Consider the following 15793-nt stretch of genomic DNA (forward strand, 5'->3'; position numbering starts at 1 on the left):
CTGAAATGGGGTTTATGGCAATAATCTTTGTCTCATTTGCAAATTTTTTTTTACATGCTCACTCAGGGTCATATAGTTTGCTAAATAACATAATTTTTTTTTTTTTTTTTTTTTTATTACCTGATTTTTATTGTGTAATCTCACTTATGGAATATTTGCTTCAAAAAAGAAAACCAAAAAAAGTAGAAACCCCAAAAAACTCACCATAATAATTTCAAACCTTACCAGAAAAGCACCTCCATTAGTGGTGTTCTGTAAAGATTTATTGACCTCTGTCCTAATCATCATGGAACTACCCTGTCAATTGACATTTAAAAATGGTTTGTTAATATCATAATTTTAAACATTTTCTGGAAGACCAGCATGCTGTCTATTGAATACGGAATTAAAAGTGTATTTACAAAGTCCAAATGCTCCATAAAACGTGGAAGTGAAAAGGCATTTTAAGCATTCGTCATTTTTTCTATGGCAGAAAGGGAAGACAAAGGAGTGAGATGACCTCATCTGTCACTGCTTTGCCTTTTCAGTGTACTCTGCTAATGGGTGCATAAATGGGAAGTGCTTTGTCCCTAATTATCAGTTCTAAATTTTCCTTTTGTTATACCTCTCGCCAACCAAACCCTGACCAAGAAATGTCTTATACCTGCTAAAAAATAAAAAAAATGCCGGTCTCTCATCCAGGTCAAAATGATGTTTGCCTTAGGTGAGTATAACACAAAATTAAGACATTTCTTTATTTGTTTTACAATAGGGAAATAAAAGTTTCAACTAAAAGCCTTCTGTTCATCAATTCACTGCTCAACAGGTAATCTTATACTCATCTGTGAGTATTACCAGATGTTCCAACTTAAACAATCAAACAACTCAACTCCATCATTAAATAACTACTGTACAACTAAAGGAACAATAACACATCAGGCACACACAATTACCAATACATACAAATGTTGTACCTTGAAGAAAAATAAAAAACAAAACAAAAACGCATCTCTTTTGAAACTATTTTTGGTCAATGTCTCCATCTTGATAAGACTTCACAACCTTCTCAATAATGCATTTTGGATGTTTAGTGCTGTGATTATGATCAATGAAATGGCAATGCAGGTAATGTCTTGTCTGCGGGTGGCCATTTTGTTTTTACTCACTCTAATCCTCAACACTCTCTAGTCTCTGGCAGCATCCGAAATCGCATACTTCCCTACTATATAGCAGCTACTCATAAAAGAGTAGGCAAAAAGTACCCGGATGACCTTCTAGCCTACTTCCGCTGAGATTCTGAAGTGTGCATACGATGAGCACTTTACAATCCCATGAGGCCACATGAGAGGATTTATGAATGGCAGTGAAGCGACATAAATGACACCGTTAGGTCACATGATAATGATAGCATGGCGAATTTAGTACATCCAGATTACATTCATACACATATAGAACATACTTTTTTAGCAGTCATTCAAAATATTCAAAATACCTACTTAAGAGCATATGAGATTTGGGATGCAGACTCTATGTTTTCCCAACAAACAGTAAAAAAAAAAAAACATGGATAAAAACAAGTGAGACCATTTGAAAAGTGCCCAAAACCTCTTTAAATCTATCCCTAGCTAATCAGCTTGTTGGTTTAAGCAGGGTTTTAGTGCTCTCACCAGCACAATCCTCAACAAGCAATTTCTTATTATGCATGTTCCAATAGCCCTGCTGAAAAAGCATCCTAAATCAGCCCAAAATTGCAAGTTTAAATTAGTGGTGTTCAGCTGGCCAGCAAGCTAGTCTCCCAGCCTGACCAATCTAACCATGCTGAGAGCCCAGCAAACCAGCTTAGTTCGGTTTAGACGGTTTTTATCAGCAGGACATTTTTCTTAAATCATTTATTGTAGCCTATGTCGTCACTAACAGACAGTAATAATCTACTCGGAAAATCAAACTGATTAACATTAGCAGGGTATACACCCCACAGAGGTGTAGTTGCGCTGTTTCGCCGCTGCTGAAGGGGGCGCTCTGACACTCTGTGCACCTCATGTCACTTGTTTATGCGCAGACCTCGCCGATGCCACTTACTTCCGCCGGTTAGACAGCGAACAGATTTCTAAACTTACACTCCTGAAGAAACTTTTAAACAGCATTGCACCTCCCTTTCAAACGTTTTTGCTCTTATGTTTTATTTTATGCGGGTGTAGGTTGCCTTTTGGCCATGCTTGTACTCCCTGAGAGATAAAGCTGCACAGATATGAACATGAGAAGTGTTTAAATGAACGTCCAGGTAAGAGATGCATAACTTAACTGCGTGTGTTTTGGTGTTTATACTGATGTTTTATTTTCATACATTTTTAAAAGAGCTTATTTTAAGCTTTAAGTATATAATAAACCCGAAAAAGCAGCGAAAGAGTCATAGCAGGAAGATCTGTCTGTTTATGCATCTGGTTGTCTGCCTATTTGTTTGTTTTTTGTATATAAAGTAGATCTACTCTACTTTCTTTGCATTTATCAAGTTATTATGATCCAATAATGTCTTAGTTTCTCATTTGCAATGGTACAGCTGCTATTATGGCTATCTTTCTGTCTATATATTTGTATTATAAAAAGTATTTAGGCTATATAAAACGATTTTGCAGGGACATCTGCTCTGCCTGCTTTGCATTTATTAACTTGATTTCTCATTTGCTGTTGTAAAGTTGTCATCATGGCTCCCTGCCTGTCTATTTGTTTATATTTTTGCATTGTAAAAAGTATTATATAAAATAATTTTGTTGTGAGATCTGCCCTGTCTGCTTTTCATTTATTAACTTCATTATTAATCTCTTCCAATAATGTTTTAATTTCTCATTTGCATTGGTACAGCTGTTAGTATGGCTACCTACCAGCCTAATTGTTTATTATTAGTATTATATAAAACTGTTTTGTAGAGAGATCTGCTCCCCTGCATTTATTAACTTGGTTATTTCATTTCTCATTTACAGTGTTATTATGGCTGCTCACCGCAACACTACATCGGACGATGGTTTCTCCACTCTGAAGCCGAGACGCATCCAGAACCAGAATGTGGTCTACAGGCTAGAGAGGCGTCGGATCTGCTCCGGTCCACTCGGGGCTCATTGGTACCGGGTGCGCTGTTTCCACCAGAACCTGTTCCCCAACTTCACAGTGGTGAACGTGGAGAAGCCGCCCTGCTTCCTGCGCAAGTTCTCCCCTGACGGACGATGCTTTATTGCATTCTCCTCTGATCAAACTTCCTTGGAAATCTACGAGTACCAGGGATGCCAAGCCGCTGAAGATCTTCTCCAGGGTCAGGAGGGAGAAACGTTGGCCAATGGGAACGACCAGCGCTCCCTCAACATCAGAGGCAGACTCTTCGAACGCTTCTTCTCCCTGCTCCACGTCACCAACGTGGCCTCCAACGGTGAGCACTTGAATAGAGAGTGCAGTCTTTTCACCGACGACTGCCGCTATGTGATCGTCGGCTCTGCTGCCTACTTGCCAGAAGAACCTCATGCGCACTTTTTCGAGGTGTACAGAAACAACGAATCCGTGACACCAAACCCACGCTCACCTCTTGAAGACTACTCGCTGCACATCATAGACCTGCACACAGGCCGACTGTGTGATACACGCACCTTTAAGTGTGACAAAATCATCCTGTCACACAATCAAGGACTGTACCTGTACAGAAATATACTGGCTGTGCTTTCTGTGCAGCAACAGACCATTCATGTTTTTCAGGTAAGAGTAACTGCGTCTAAGACTTCACTGTCTCTAATATGTTGTATTTGTATCTTATTTTTATTCCCTGTCAGTTCTCTATTGTTCATACAAATAGAAAGATAATTCTGATCCCCCCTCCCTAAAATATCATTTTATGTTATCATAAAATATGTTTATCAAACAGAATTTTATTTTGACAGACCATGGTGCCCAAGGGGGGTGACACAGGTTTGAATTTGGCTTGTCATTTTGGCTGTCCAATCACCCCATTTTTATTATTTTTTTTTTTTGCCATTTCTGTACATTTTGGACAAATAGAAATACCAAAAATGCCATTAAAGAGTTAACTACACTCACCTGCCACTTTATTAGGTGCACCTGCTTTAATTCTTCGTGGCATAGATTCAAGAAGGTACTGATTTAGCGTCACGCACTTGCTGCAGATTTGTTGGCTGTACATCCACGGTACGAATCTCCCATTCCACCACATCCCAAAGATGCTCTATTGGATTGATAGCTTGAGACTGTGGAGGCCATTTGAGTATAGTGAACTCATTGTCATGTTCAAGAAACCAGTTTAAGATGATTTAAGCTTTGTGACATGTTGCGTTATCCTGCTGGAATATTTGGTCGTAAAGGGATTGACATGGTCAGCAACAAAGGCTGTGGCATTTAAATGGTCAATGGGGCCCAGAGTGTGCCAAGAAAATTAGGGATGTACACATATCTGTACCTGAATACACTACAGTTAGACCTTACTTTATTTGATGCAAGGCAGGATGGATCCATGCTTTCATGCTGTTTATGCCAAATTCTGACCCTACCATCTGAATGTCGCTGCAGAAATCGAGACTCATCAGACCAGGCAACATTTTTCCAATCTTTTATTGGTCAATTTTGGTGAGCCCATGCAAAATGTAGCTTTCCTGTTCTTAGCTGACAGAAGAGGCACCGTTGTGTCTGCTGCTGTAGCTAATCTGCTTCAAGGTTTGACGTGTTGTGCGTTCTGAGATGCTCTTCTGCAGACCTCTGTTGTAACGTTATTTGAATTAATGTTGCCTTTCTATCAGCTCGAACCAGTCTGGCCATTCTCCTCTGACCTCTGGCATCAAGGCATTTTCGCCCACAGAACGGCTGCTCACTGGATATTTTCTCTCTTTCAGACCTTTCTCTGTAAACCCTACACATAGTTGTGTGTGAAAATTTCTGTAGATCAGCAGTTTCTGAAATACTCAGAACAGCCAGTCTGGTACCAATTACCATGCCACATTAAAAGTCAATTAAATCACCTTTCTTCCCCATTCTGATGCTCATTTTGAACTTCAGCAGATCGTCTTGACCATGTCTACATGCCTATGAGTTGCTGCCATTTGTGTTATTGAGCAGTTGAACAGGTGGTGTACCCAATAAAGTGGCCGGTGAGTGTATGGATGCTTCTCAAATGGAAGGCTGCATATAGGCTAGATATGCAGATATTACGTCATCAGGCTCTTTGGAAAGCCATCTCAATTTGAAGGATACTTGCAAGGCATTGTCGTTCATTCAGCACATTTTGAAGAATGCATCAAGTGTGTCCTTCACGTCCATCAGTCAATTCTTTGCACACGTTCCAGTTCACGAAAAAGAACTGACAGAAAATGAGTTCATTATGAAATGTAAGATGAAGGCATACATGTTATCTTTTGTTTTGGTGTAATTAATCTCTTAACACTACACTGCCATAATGTCAGTCAGTGGAACACCACAGACAGTTGTCATTCACTCTAAGAATTTTTCACAAATTGAGTTTTAATAGTATTTTCCTGCCATGACTATCGGGGTAGAAACGTGTGACATAGCCATGCATTAACAATTGTTTATCAAAGTACATTTATTTTGTCAGACCATGTTGCTCAGGTGGGCGACAGGTTTCAACCCAGTTTGGTATGTTTGACTGGTCCAATCCATTCTCCATCATTTTCTGTAATTTCTCTAATGTTTGTACAAATAAAAATTGGAAAAAGACAAATAAAGTGCCCCCTTTTATTACTATTGACCCAAAAATATTTACACTAAATTATTAAACTATATTCATTTTCGATCCTTCCTCCTGCCCAGGTGACACCAGAAGGAACCTTCCTTGACGTGCGCACCATCGGCCGTTTTTGTTACGAGGACGACCTGCTGACTCTGTCTGCGGTTTACTCCGAGGCCCAGGCTGAAGGCCAGCCCGGTTTCTCCCGCCTTTATAAGGAGAAAACCATCAACTCCTTGAAGCACCGTCTTCTGGTGTACCTGTGGAGGAGGGCAGAGCAGGACGGCAGCGCCACGGCCAAGCGGCGGTTCTTTCAATTCTTCGATCAGCTCAGGCAGCTGCGCATGTGGAAGATGCAGCTCCTGGACGAACATCACCTGTTCATCAAGTACACCAGCGAAGATGTAGTCACACTGAGGGTCACCGACCCCTCGCAGGTAAAAAAAACAAAAAACGCATGCACTGGAGTAACCAGAGACTGAATCAGATATTGCCCTTGCTGGCGTCATCGCTTAATCTTTGCTAGTGTAAGATAATGGCCCGGTTTCACAGACAGGACTTAGATTAAGCCAGGATTAAGCCTTAGTTCAATTAGGACATTTAAGTAGCTTTTGTAAATGTGCCTTAGAGAAAAACATTACTGGTGAACATCTTGAGACAAAACAATGGCACTGATATATTTTAAGATTTGTCAGTGTAAGTTGCTTTCAGTTAAGACAACTCAAACATGCTTTTTAGTCTGGGACTAGCTTAAGCCTTGTCTGTAAAACCATAATGTTTGTTATCGTTTTGTTGTGAATTTCTAAACAGGTGGGATTTGTTTGGTGGATCGGTTGTGTGGTCGATTTATATGAAACCATCAATGTGTAAACTACCGTCTCAATTCTCCTCTCTTCATTTTTAGCCCTCTTTCTTCGTGGTTTACAATATGCTAACCACCGAGGTTATTGCAGTTTTCGAGAACACTTCTGACAAACTTCTGGAGCTTTTTGAAAACTTCTGCGACCTCTTCCGTAACGCTACACTCCACAGCGAGGCTGTGCAGTTCCCCTGCTCCGCTTCCAGCAACAACTTTGCCCGTCAGGTACAACGCAGGTGAGATATAAATATCAGGCATTGCCAAATTCATAAGCCACAGTTTGATGGTCGAGCAAGAGGAGGCCTGGCTCACTTTTTCTCACAAAAGGCCTGATAATGACTCAGTAGTATAAATGTGCAGTTCTACATATTGGGTGAGAACTCGCTCATGCTGACACCTTTTGATATTAAAAACTTGAATTATGTCTCCAATGCAGGCTGCTTTAAAAAAAGTTTCTGAAACTTTAAGAAAAACCTTATCCACCTTAAGTGAGGCAGGCAGACTTTTGTTTGTACACTAATGTTTTGCTGTTAGTTAGATTTTAGTTTGTGTTTTGTTTTTGAAATTAGTCTCTTATGCTCACCAAGGCTGCGTATTGTGAAATATTATCACAATTTAAAATAACCATTTTCTATTAAAACATATTTTAAAATGTAATTTATTCCTGTGATGCAAAGCTGAATTTTCAGTATCATTACTCCAGTCTTCAGTGTCACATGACCATCAGAAATCATTCTAATATAATGATTTAGTGGTCAAAAACTATTATTGTTATTGATGTTGAAATCAATTGTGCTGCTTAATGTTTTTGTGGAAACTGTGATACAATTTTTCAGGATTCTTTGATAAATATAAAGTAAAAAAAACAGCATTTATTTGAAATGGCATTTTTTTGCAACATTATAAATGTCTTTACAGCCAACAAATGTCTTTTGATCAATATAACGCATCCTTGCTGAAAGAATAACATTTTCTTTAAAAAAAAAAAATCTGACCCAACAGTTGTGTACATCATCATGTCTAAACCAGATTTTTTATTATTATTGCTGAAACTAAATACAAAATGTTACCTATCATATCTTGCAATATTTCCCCTCCCCCTACCGAGGTGACAAGCTCTCTCTTCCATTTTGATCCAAGGTTTTTTCCTAAGCAGCTGTTTCTTGGTTTCTATTTGTTTGCCATCACATTTGGTAGCACCGCCCACACTGAAGGGGTTTTGCTGTTTAACTCTTTGCCTGCCAGCTTTTTTTTTTTCTTTTAAGTTGCCAGCCACCAGCAGTTTTTGATTTTTCACAAAAATTTCATGGCCCCCAGAATATCATTTTGTATGAATATCTGAACATGCAATTTCTCAAAAGAAAGAACAGACCCTCTGCTTTAAAAAACAAAAACAAAAAACGTTTCATTCTAGCTTCATACATTCTTTTTTTTTAATCAACACTTGAATGTGGGTAATTTTCATTAAAAAAAGCAACAATTTGAGCAAAAAGCTGAGAAAATCATGTTTTTGTTGAAGGCTACATCTGGATGGGATTCAGAATGAGGATCAAATCACAGATGGAGCAGATCGAGTCCATCAACAACCCCCAAAGCTTGCACAGTCCTACAACATTCATTCAACATTTCATCCAGTAACGTTAGACAGTTTTAATTTATATGCTGTTTAATGTTTGTGATCGTGTTATTTTACATATGCATATGATTGCATAATGAGAGAGCTTGTTTCTGCTTTTTCTTGGTCTGTGTTTTGATCAGGAGATTCAGTACTCGTTCAGAAGATGCGTAATAGCGCCCCCTACCGTATAACAGTGAAAACACGGATACCCGGAAAAAAATTCCATGTTTGGCGGGGAAAGAGTTAATTAATGTGAGTTCCTTAGTCTGCATATCATTTATGGACAGGTATGTTTTGTGCGCAGGTTCAAAGACACCATCGTGAATGCCAAATACGGAGGGCACACAGAAGCGGTCCGAAGGCTTCTTGGGCAGCTGCCCATCAGTGCTCAGTCCTACAGCAGTAGCCCGTATCTGGATCTTTCCCTCTTCAGCTACGATGACAAGTGGGTGTCTGTCATGGAGCGGCCAAAGACTTGTGGCGATCATCCCATACGGTACCTCTAAGCTTAAGAGTCCCTTCTGTTAAGCAGTACAGTAGTGGAATTTTTATTGAAATATTATTTAAAAAACATTTTGTGGTTACTTTTTACTTTTAAAGCATTCCTGAGTTTTATTTTATCCTTAAATGTAGACATACGCACAGATTAAAGATTGTTGACAAAGAGAGTGAATTGCAGAAGAGGCCAGAATGTACGCCCACTTTCCCAGTATAGTGAAAAATGAGGCCCAGCGTGAGGTCTACATCAACTTCCTTGTTAAATCTTGAAACACTGATGTGTAGTTTCATGCCATGACAGGCGATATTTAAAACACTTCCTGAGAGCTCTCAAAAATTTCAAACTGACAAATGTTACCATAATTTTCTGACAGTTCACTTATGCTGTAAAATACATGGGTTTCTTGCTGTCGCCATGCCATTTGCCATCATAATAAACTGGCACTGCTTTTTTCCCCTCCTGCAGGTTCTACGCGAGGGACTCTGGATTGCTGAAATTTAAGATCCAGGCAGGCCTGCTGGGCAGACCCATTAACCACGCTGTCAGGAGACTGGTCGCGTTCACCTTCCATCCCTTCGAGCCCTTCGCCATCTCTGTGCAGCGCACCAACGCCGAATACGTTGTCAACTTTCACATGCGCCATGTGTGCGTATGATATTGCATGTGTGAGTACAGATGTGTGATTTGAGAGACTCAGGGAGGTTTTTTTTTCTGTCTTTTTATACATCCTTTTTTATATTAAAGTTTTATTTATTACAAATGTGATGTCTTTTATGCACTTACACTAAATGCTTTTATATATTTGATTTTTTTTTTACTAAGTTTACTAAGCAGTGTGCAAAATAAATGAAATTTCTAATATTTATATTTAGTATTGTATTATGTTTTACAGTGCGTATTGTCTTTTCTCGCTGAAAGTGAAAGGTTATTGTCAAAACAGATGACAGAACATTAAGATATTCACAGTTGACATTCATCTACTGCCATTTTTAAATAGCTGAGAAAGTATAGAATATGCTAATGCCCCCTTTTAGCAGTTTTCCCCCTCAAAAGCCTAATGAAATAGTTCAGCTTCCATTACCTAGCCAGCTCCCACAGTCGACCAGCATTAACCAAAAAAAACACAAAAAAACGGAGGTGGGTTCGAAGCACACAACACCACACCAACACTAATGCCACAATAATAACAACAAAAACTAATTCTGAAAATGATTCATTATAGCCAGTTTACTAAGTGAGAAGCTTCCCTGTGGGAATACGATTGTTCAGTTGATAGAGCAGAGGTTGAAGAAAATGCATCTGTTTTAACAAGCACTTCAGCGCTGATTGAAGGACAATTTTAAATACGGGAGATTGTGACAGCTTTAAAACGGCTGTGTTGTGAACTTCCACTCGGAGGGAGGGGGAAGATTTCCCCCCCTTCATAATGAAGAAAAACAATTAGAACTAATAAATCGAACGCATAAATCCCAGGCGACTCATGTTTGGAGTCGCTTGTCTCGGTGGGAAAGGACTATGTCAAATTTCCCCCCACCAGTCTAAAAGCTTTCTTTTCTTGAAGTTCCCCAGAGTGCCATTTTTTTTTTGAGTGGACCCCTAAGTGCAACTACTGTAAGTGTAATCATTCTCTCAAGGCTTTATGAATACGAATCCCTGATATCCCGCTAGTTACTGACAGAAATTTCCCGTCCGGCGAGATGACCGCGTTCTTGTAGGTGCTCCAGGCACGGTTGTGCGCGGGGCCCCTGAACGCAGGAATGAATGCTTTTAGCCGTGGACCGGATTGAAAAGTGTGATCCTAGGGTTCGGCGTGGGCGGGAGTGGGAGGGTGTCGACTGTGCTTCGTAGGGCTTCTCTCTCATTTAATTCATCTGTAATGGTGCTGCCGCGGTACGGAACAAAAAAATCTTACCAGGGTTATAATTTCCCTGCGCAATCAGTTCAGTTTTGCGCTGCATGGAGAAAAAAGAGAAAGAAGAGAGAGAGAAAGAAAGGTGAAACGCACTGAACACTTGATTGAGGAGAAAATTAAGTGAAACGTTGTGAATTGTGATTGCATTATTCAACGTTTTCCATCGCATTCTTCCTCCTTTTGTGTCTCTATTATGCGTCGCGTTGACCTGTCCCCATCGCAAATGATCCACATTGCTCCGGGTATGAGATAATTAATTAGATAAAGAGAGAGAAGAACTAAAACATTTACCACAACAGAATTGGTTGCCGGCAGAGATGTTATGCCATGCTCTTTCAGTCCGACCTCGTCGCGAGCTTTAATAGCTGTCATTGTTGTGGCTGCCTGCGCTGTTAGAAAGAGACAGTGCGTCTTTCATTGCAGTCTTTATCGCTCTGGTTTAAAAGGTGTTACTGAACCCTAACCATCCATCATGGGCGCGCTTTGTAAAACATGGGATATATGTGTGTTTTCAATTGAAAATCTGTGCTTTTTCTCCAACCTAGTGACTTATTAGAAGGAACAGTTAAAGTAGCTTGACATTTCAACTTGCTTCATGGGTTTTTATAGAGGTTCTGCCACATGTGAAGTTGCAGAGCTCATTGCATAGGTCACTTGTCTTCCTCCCTAGGTGTTGTTCTTCTCTAACTTGTCACAAAGCCTTTTACGATATACAATTACAATCCCTTTTAGTCTATTTTGAAGTTAGAGTTAGTTGCAGTATTTTGCAGTTTGAAACTTATAATGATTGTGTATGTCTGGCTGGTTCTCACTTTTGAATGACTTTAACTTATATAAGAACTACAGATTTCAAGATTGCTTTTCATTGATATGTACCGATAGACTACTCTAGGTAATGGCATAAAACAAAAATAGTAGTTAGAAATTCAGTTCAGCATAATTTTAGCATGCTTGTACTTTTTAACAATACAAACGTTGACAAATAAACTGAGCTGAATGTTGGTGCACTCTTAAAATTCTCCAATAGAGAAGTTGTCTTAAGGGCTACGTTTCAGTTACTAGAATGTCTGATATATATTTTTACATTTATTTATGACTTGATTTATAGATTAAATAATAATACTAATTGTATAAATTAAACCCGGATTGGATTTTTTTGTGAACGTATGACTTGACTTAAGTCAAAACTATTTAATTTTATAGATTAATCATACGAATTAAAATAGCGATTTGGTAAACAAGTATATTAAGAGTATACATTCAGGCAAAACTTGTACCTTTTACATTTTTGTTGTCTAATTATTTTTTTCTTCCTCAGAAGCCTTTAATAGGCATACAGTGTGACAACATGCCCTGCTTTTTTTTCTTTCTTGGTCAATAATGCAGAATTTTTAAAATTGTTCTTTGTGTCTATTTAAAAATCCACCTAGCTTCGGTTTCCCGTCCACATCATTTTGAATATGTATCTTTAATCAATTTTACATGAATTTTATGATTGCCTATTTGTCTTGAATTTGCCTGTGCCCTTGAAACGACACAGGTGGCAAGTGTTTGATGGCCCTGCAACACTTCCACTTTTTATAAGTACAGGCTCTTCAAACTTTTAATCAGGCGCACTTATTTTGTGTTAATTAGGTCTGTACAAATGGCAGCAACCTAGCATGCGGAGAGAGTGCGGGTCACCTGAAAAACTTCATCTGGGTTTATTCGGCCGCCTAATTAGGTGTCCAGCTGCTTTCCGGTCGGGCCAGCTTGGAGATCACGTCCAATCAGACGGCCAAGTAAATCCAGGGCCACTGAGCTGGGCTAACGTGTGATATCCTGCCTCCCTCAGTGACATGCTGACTGGGGTTAACCTGTGAAGAGGCAGCAGGTGCTGTGGGATTAAGTGTCCGCCCTGCCTCTGGTTACACAAGCTAATTGAACACATTCTGACGACCTCTGGACACCTGGGGAAAGCCTCTGGACATGAGAGTGGGAGGGGTCGGGCTCCAACCGTGTGTGGTTTGAGAAAAAAGTATACTGACCCCTATTGTAAAAAAAGAGAGGGAGGAAGAAAATACAATGCAGTTTGCTTTTTGAGCTTGCACAAAAATATAAAACCATGCAGTCTATTCACTGGACAGAGCGATTTAAAAATAAATTGGTTACATTTTATTTTACAGTACGTGCACTTTCCTTAGAAAGTAGCCTACTTGGTAATATAATGGGTTAAGGTTAGGCTTAGGGGGAGGTTCAGGGTTAGTAGCCTACCTTATTACCCGGTTAGTGTAATAAGTACATACATGGGGAGCAGGACTCTAAAATAAAGTGCTACCAATAAATTAGACACATTTTAGGTTTCGAGCCTAAAAGACTCAACGAACTCTCATATTAAATCCAGTGTTTCCTGCACCGCTTTTTGGCAGTGATGAAAGTACTGTGCATTGTACAGAAAAATAAGTTTCATAATAAGCTGTATATGTACGTTTACAGTCCATATTGAATGTGAACGAGAAAAAGACAGTGTACTGCGAATTAACATTTAAAACTCGTCTTTCTGTTCAACTGTCCTCGCGTGACGAACACAATCATACAGCACGACAAATTCACAAAGAAATTTCTAAAGACTTTTTCTAAATTTCAACACGTTTTTTTTTTGCCGCAGTAAATGAGCTTTTAAATGATATATAGTTTGTCAAGATTACTTAACACTATTAGTAATCATAAATTCAGATATTTATTCTTTGTAATGTGTGAAAAGTATTGATATTAAAAGTCAATCATTTTCAACTGATTTTTTTTTTTTCATAGTGTGATTTTTGGGGAATTATTGGATACAAATGGGGTCAACAACCAGATTATGCAGAATTCGAACATAACATGAGGGTTAAATCAGTTTGCCGAATCCTTCACTGAATAAATTGAACTGTAACGCTTTCAGCAATGGTTGGTGAAACGTATAAGCTACTGACTGATTACTGGTTTCATATAGGCTATAAAAAAAATTTACGCAAAAAATAATTGTTTCCCATTAATACAGTAAATGAATGGATGTATGATGGACAGGCCTATCAGATTATCAATTATATGAAGAGATGCTTGCATGTTTAGTAATGGGTGTCTGTATCTGTTAATAAAGAATGTTGCAGATCTGTTAGCTTCAAAATGGGTAAAAGGTTTCATATAAGGTCAATGTTTGAATTAACGGTGAGTGGGCAGTACAAATAGCAACAGAAATCCATGTGTCAGTCAGTTGCTTTAGTGAAACATTAACCTGAGGTTAATTATGAGAGGTCATGGACCATATGTTAGTGTTTGCAGCATTCATGTTGTGTTATCAATCTTTATGATAAGGCGGAAATGCGTTGCTGGCCTGACCCTGGTTACTATGGTTACGATGTGTGCATTGTTGTAGCCGCTAGCTGTGTCCCAATTCAACTGCTGCATTCTTCGAAGGAAGCGGACTTCAAAGGCCGGACCAAGCGTTGTTAGCTCTTTCCCTGCCAGCATTTTTGAGAATTTTTGCAAAATTTTCATGGTACCCAGAATATTGTGTAGTATAAATATGAGCATCAAATATAGCCTATCAAAAGAAAGAACAAGCCTCTGCTTTAAAAACACCTCGTTTTATTCTAGCTTCATTTTGATCAACTCTTGAATGTGGGTAAGTTTCATTCAAAACAAAACAAAAAAGCTGAGAAAATCGCGTTTCCCCACCAAAGACTAAGTGCATAAGAAATGCTTTTATCACTTGTTTCTGCTCATTTTTTTTGCCTGTGTTTTGATCCATAGATTTTCTACTCTTTCAGAAGATGTGTAATAGCGCCCCCTCTACCGCATCAGTTAAAACACGGAAAGTCGGAAAATTCCGTCAATGGCGTGGAAAGAGTTAAAGGAGAAGTTCACTTTTAAAATGAAAATTCTGTCATCATATACTCACCCTCATGTTGTTTCAAAGCTGTATGAATTTCTTTCTTCTGCTGAACAGAAAGGAAGATATTTAGAAGAATATCAGTAACCAGACAGTTTTTGGGTCCCAATGACTTCCATAGTAGGAAAAAAATATACTATGGAAGTCATTGGGACCCAAAAACTGTCTGGTTACTGATATTCTTCTAAATATCTTCCTTTCTGTTCAGCAGAAGAAAGAAATTCATACAGCTTTGAAACAACATGAGGGTGAGTATATGATGACAGAATTTTCATTTTAAAAGTGAACTTCTCCTTTAAGTGGGACGTCACAGCTCTGTGACTGTGGCAGCTGCCGTTGACGAGCGGCAGTAACGTACTGGACCTTTTTTTTTAAACTGAAAATTATATTCAACTGACTGAAAACAAAACAGTGTTCACAAAAGCTGTGTCCGAAACCGCTCGCTCGTTCACTCATTCACTAATGAGTTTTGAGCATTTGAGTGCACTATATCTGTAAGCAGTGCAAGGAGTGAGCGAAATGAAGAGAGCTCCCCAAACAACCAAACCTGGCAAGTACAGGAGAAAAAGGAAGAAAAAAAGTTAACATTGGCTGTAGCATGGTAACGAGGAGCCATCAATGGTCTTAACTGTAATTATGTCCTTATTGTAACAAATGCAGCCTTATTGTTAAACAATTACAAGACCTATGTCACTTTTTAGGCCAAGTACAAGTTAGAATCAAGAGGACCTTCTTAAAGTATTGACTAAACAATTGGTTTTCCCCAAAATGTGTTCTGCTAATAATGACAGATATTAGGAAAAACCTGGCTTTCAGATATTCCAAGAGATGACAAGAAATGTACGTTCAATGTAAGAAAATGTTAAATAAAGTTAGTTTAACCCCATGGCACTTTGATTTAAAAATTCTGTTAAACTGATAAGTTTTTAGGTGCTTGAATAAAATAAAATACATTAGTATCCTATGCAAACAATGCTAAGTAGGCTATTACTTACTTTATTTCAGTTATGTTATCAATGCATGTGTGGATGATACCACAAAAAAAAAACTCTTTGCAAAAAAACAAACAAACAAACAAATAAATGAATCTCATGAGGGAGCATGCCAAAACTTCACTCTTGCCTCTGTCTTTCACCTTAGTCTATTTCAGTACATATATAAAATCTTAGTAGGGTATATTTATTATAAGCTATTTTTTAGTTTTTTACATTTGTATCATTAGATATTTAAGTCCTATACTTGCATTTAAAAGTGATTAATGGGGTTGATCCATTGTATC

The 15793-nt window shown here is 38.6% G+C and overlaps 1 protein-coding gene across 1 annotated transcript; it reads left to right on the forward strand.

Moving 5' to 3' along the window:
- The first annotated feature begins 2055 nt into the window (after nt 1-2055).
- Nucleotides 2056-9803, forward strand: det1 (DET1 partner of COP1 E3 ubiquitin ligase). Its single transcript, XM_079859681.1, has 6 exons — nt 2056-2260; nt 2958-3717; nt 5797-6150; nt 6618-6808; nt 8495-8686; nt 9155-9803. The coding sequence occupies exons 2-6, from the start codon at nt 2965-2967 to the stop codon at nt 9342-9344; spliced, it is 1680 nt and encodes a 559-aa protein (XP_079715807.1). The 5' UTR covers nt 2056-2260; nt 2958-2964; the 3' UTR covers nt 9345-9803.
- Nucleotides 9804-15793: the final 5990 nt, after the last annotated feature.

The sequence above is a fragment of the Squalius cephalus genome (genome assembly GCF_949319135.1).
Source record: "Squalius cephalus genome assembly, chromosome: 23".
NCBI lineage: Eukaryota > Metazoa > Chordata > Actinopteri > Cypriniformes > Leuciscidae > Squalius > Squalius cephalus.

What these genes read in the sequence shown, in the direction of transcription:
- det1 (XM_079859681.1), top strand. Translation starts at nt 2,965, where the DNA reads ATGGCTGCTCACCGCAACACTACATCGGACGATGGTTTCTCCACTCTG. An exon ending in AGACCATTCATGTTTTTCAG is followed by an intron (nt 3,718 to 5,796) that starts GTAAGAGTAACT and finishes CCTCCTGCCCAG; the next exon opens with GTGACACCAGAAGGAACCTT. An exon ending in GCCCGTCAGGTACAACGCAG is followed by an intron (nt 6,809 to 8,494) that starts GTGAGATATAAA and finishes TTTTGTGCGCAG; the next exon opens with GTTCAAAGACACCATCGTGA.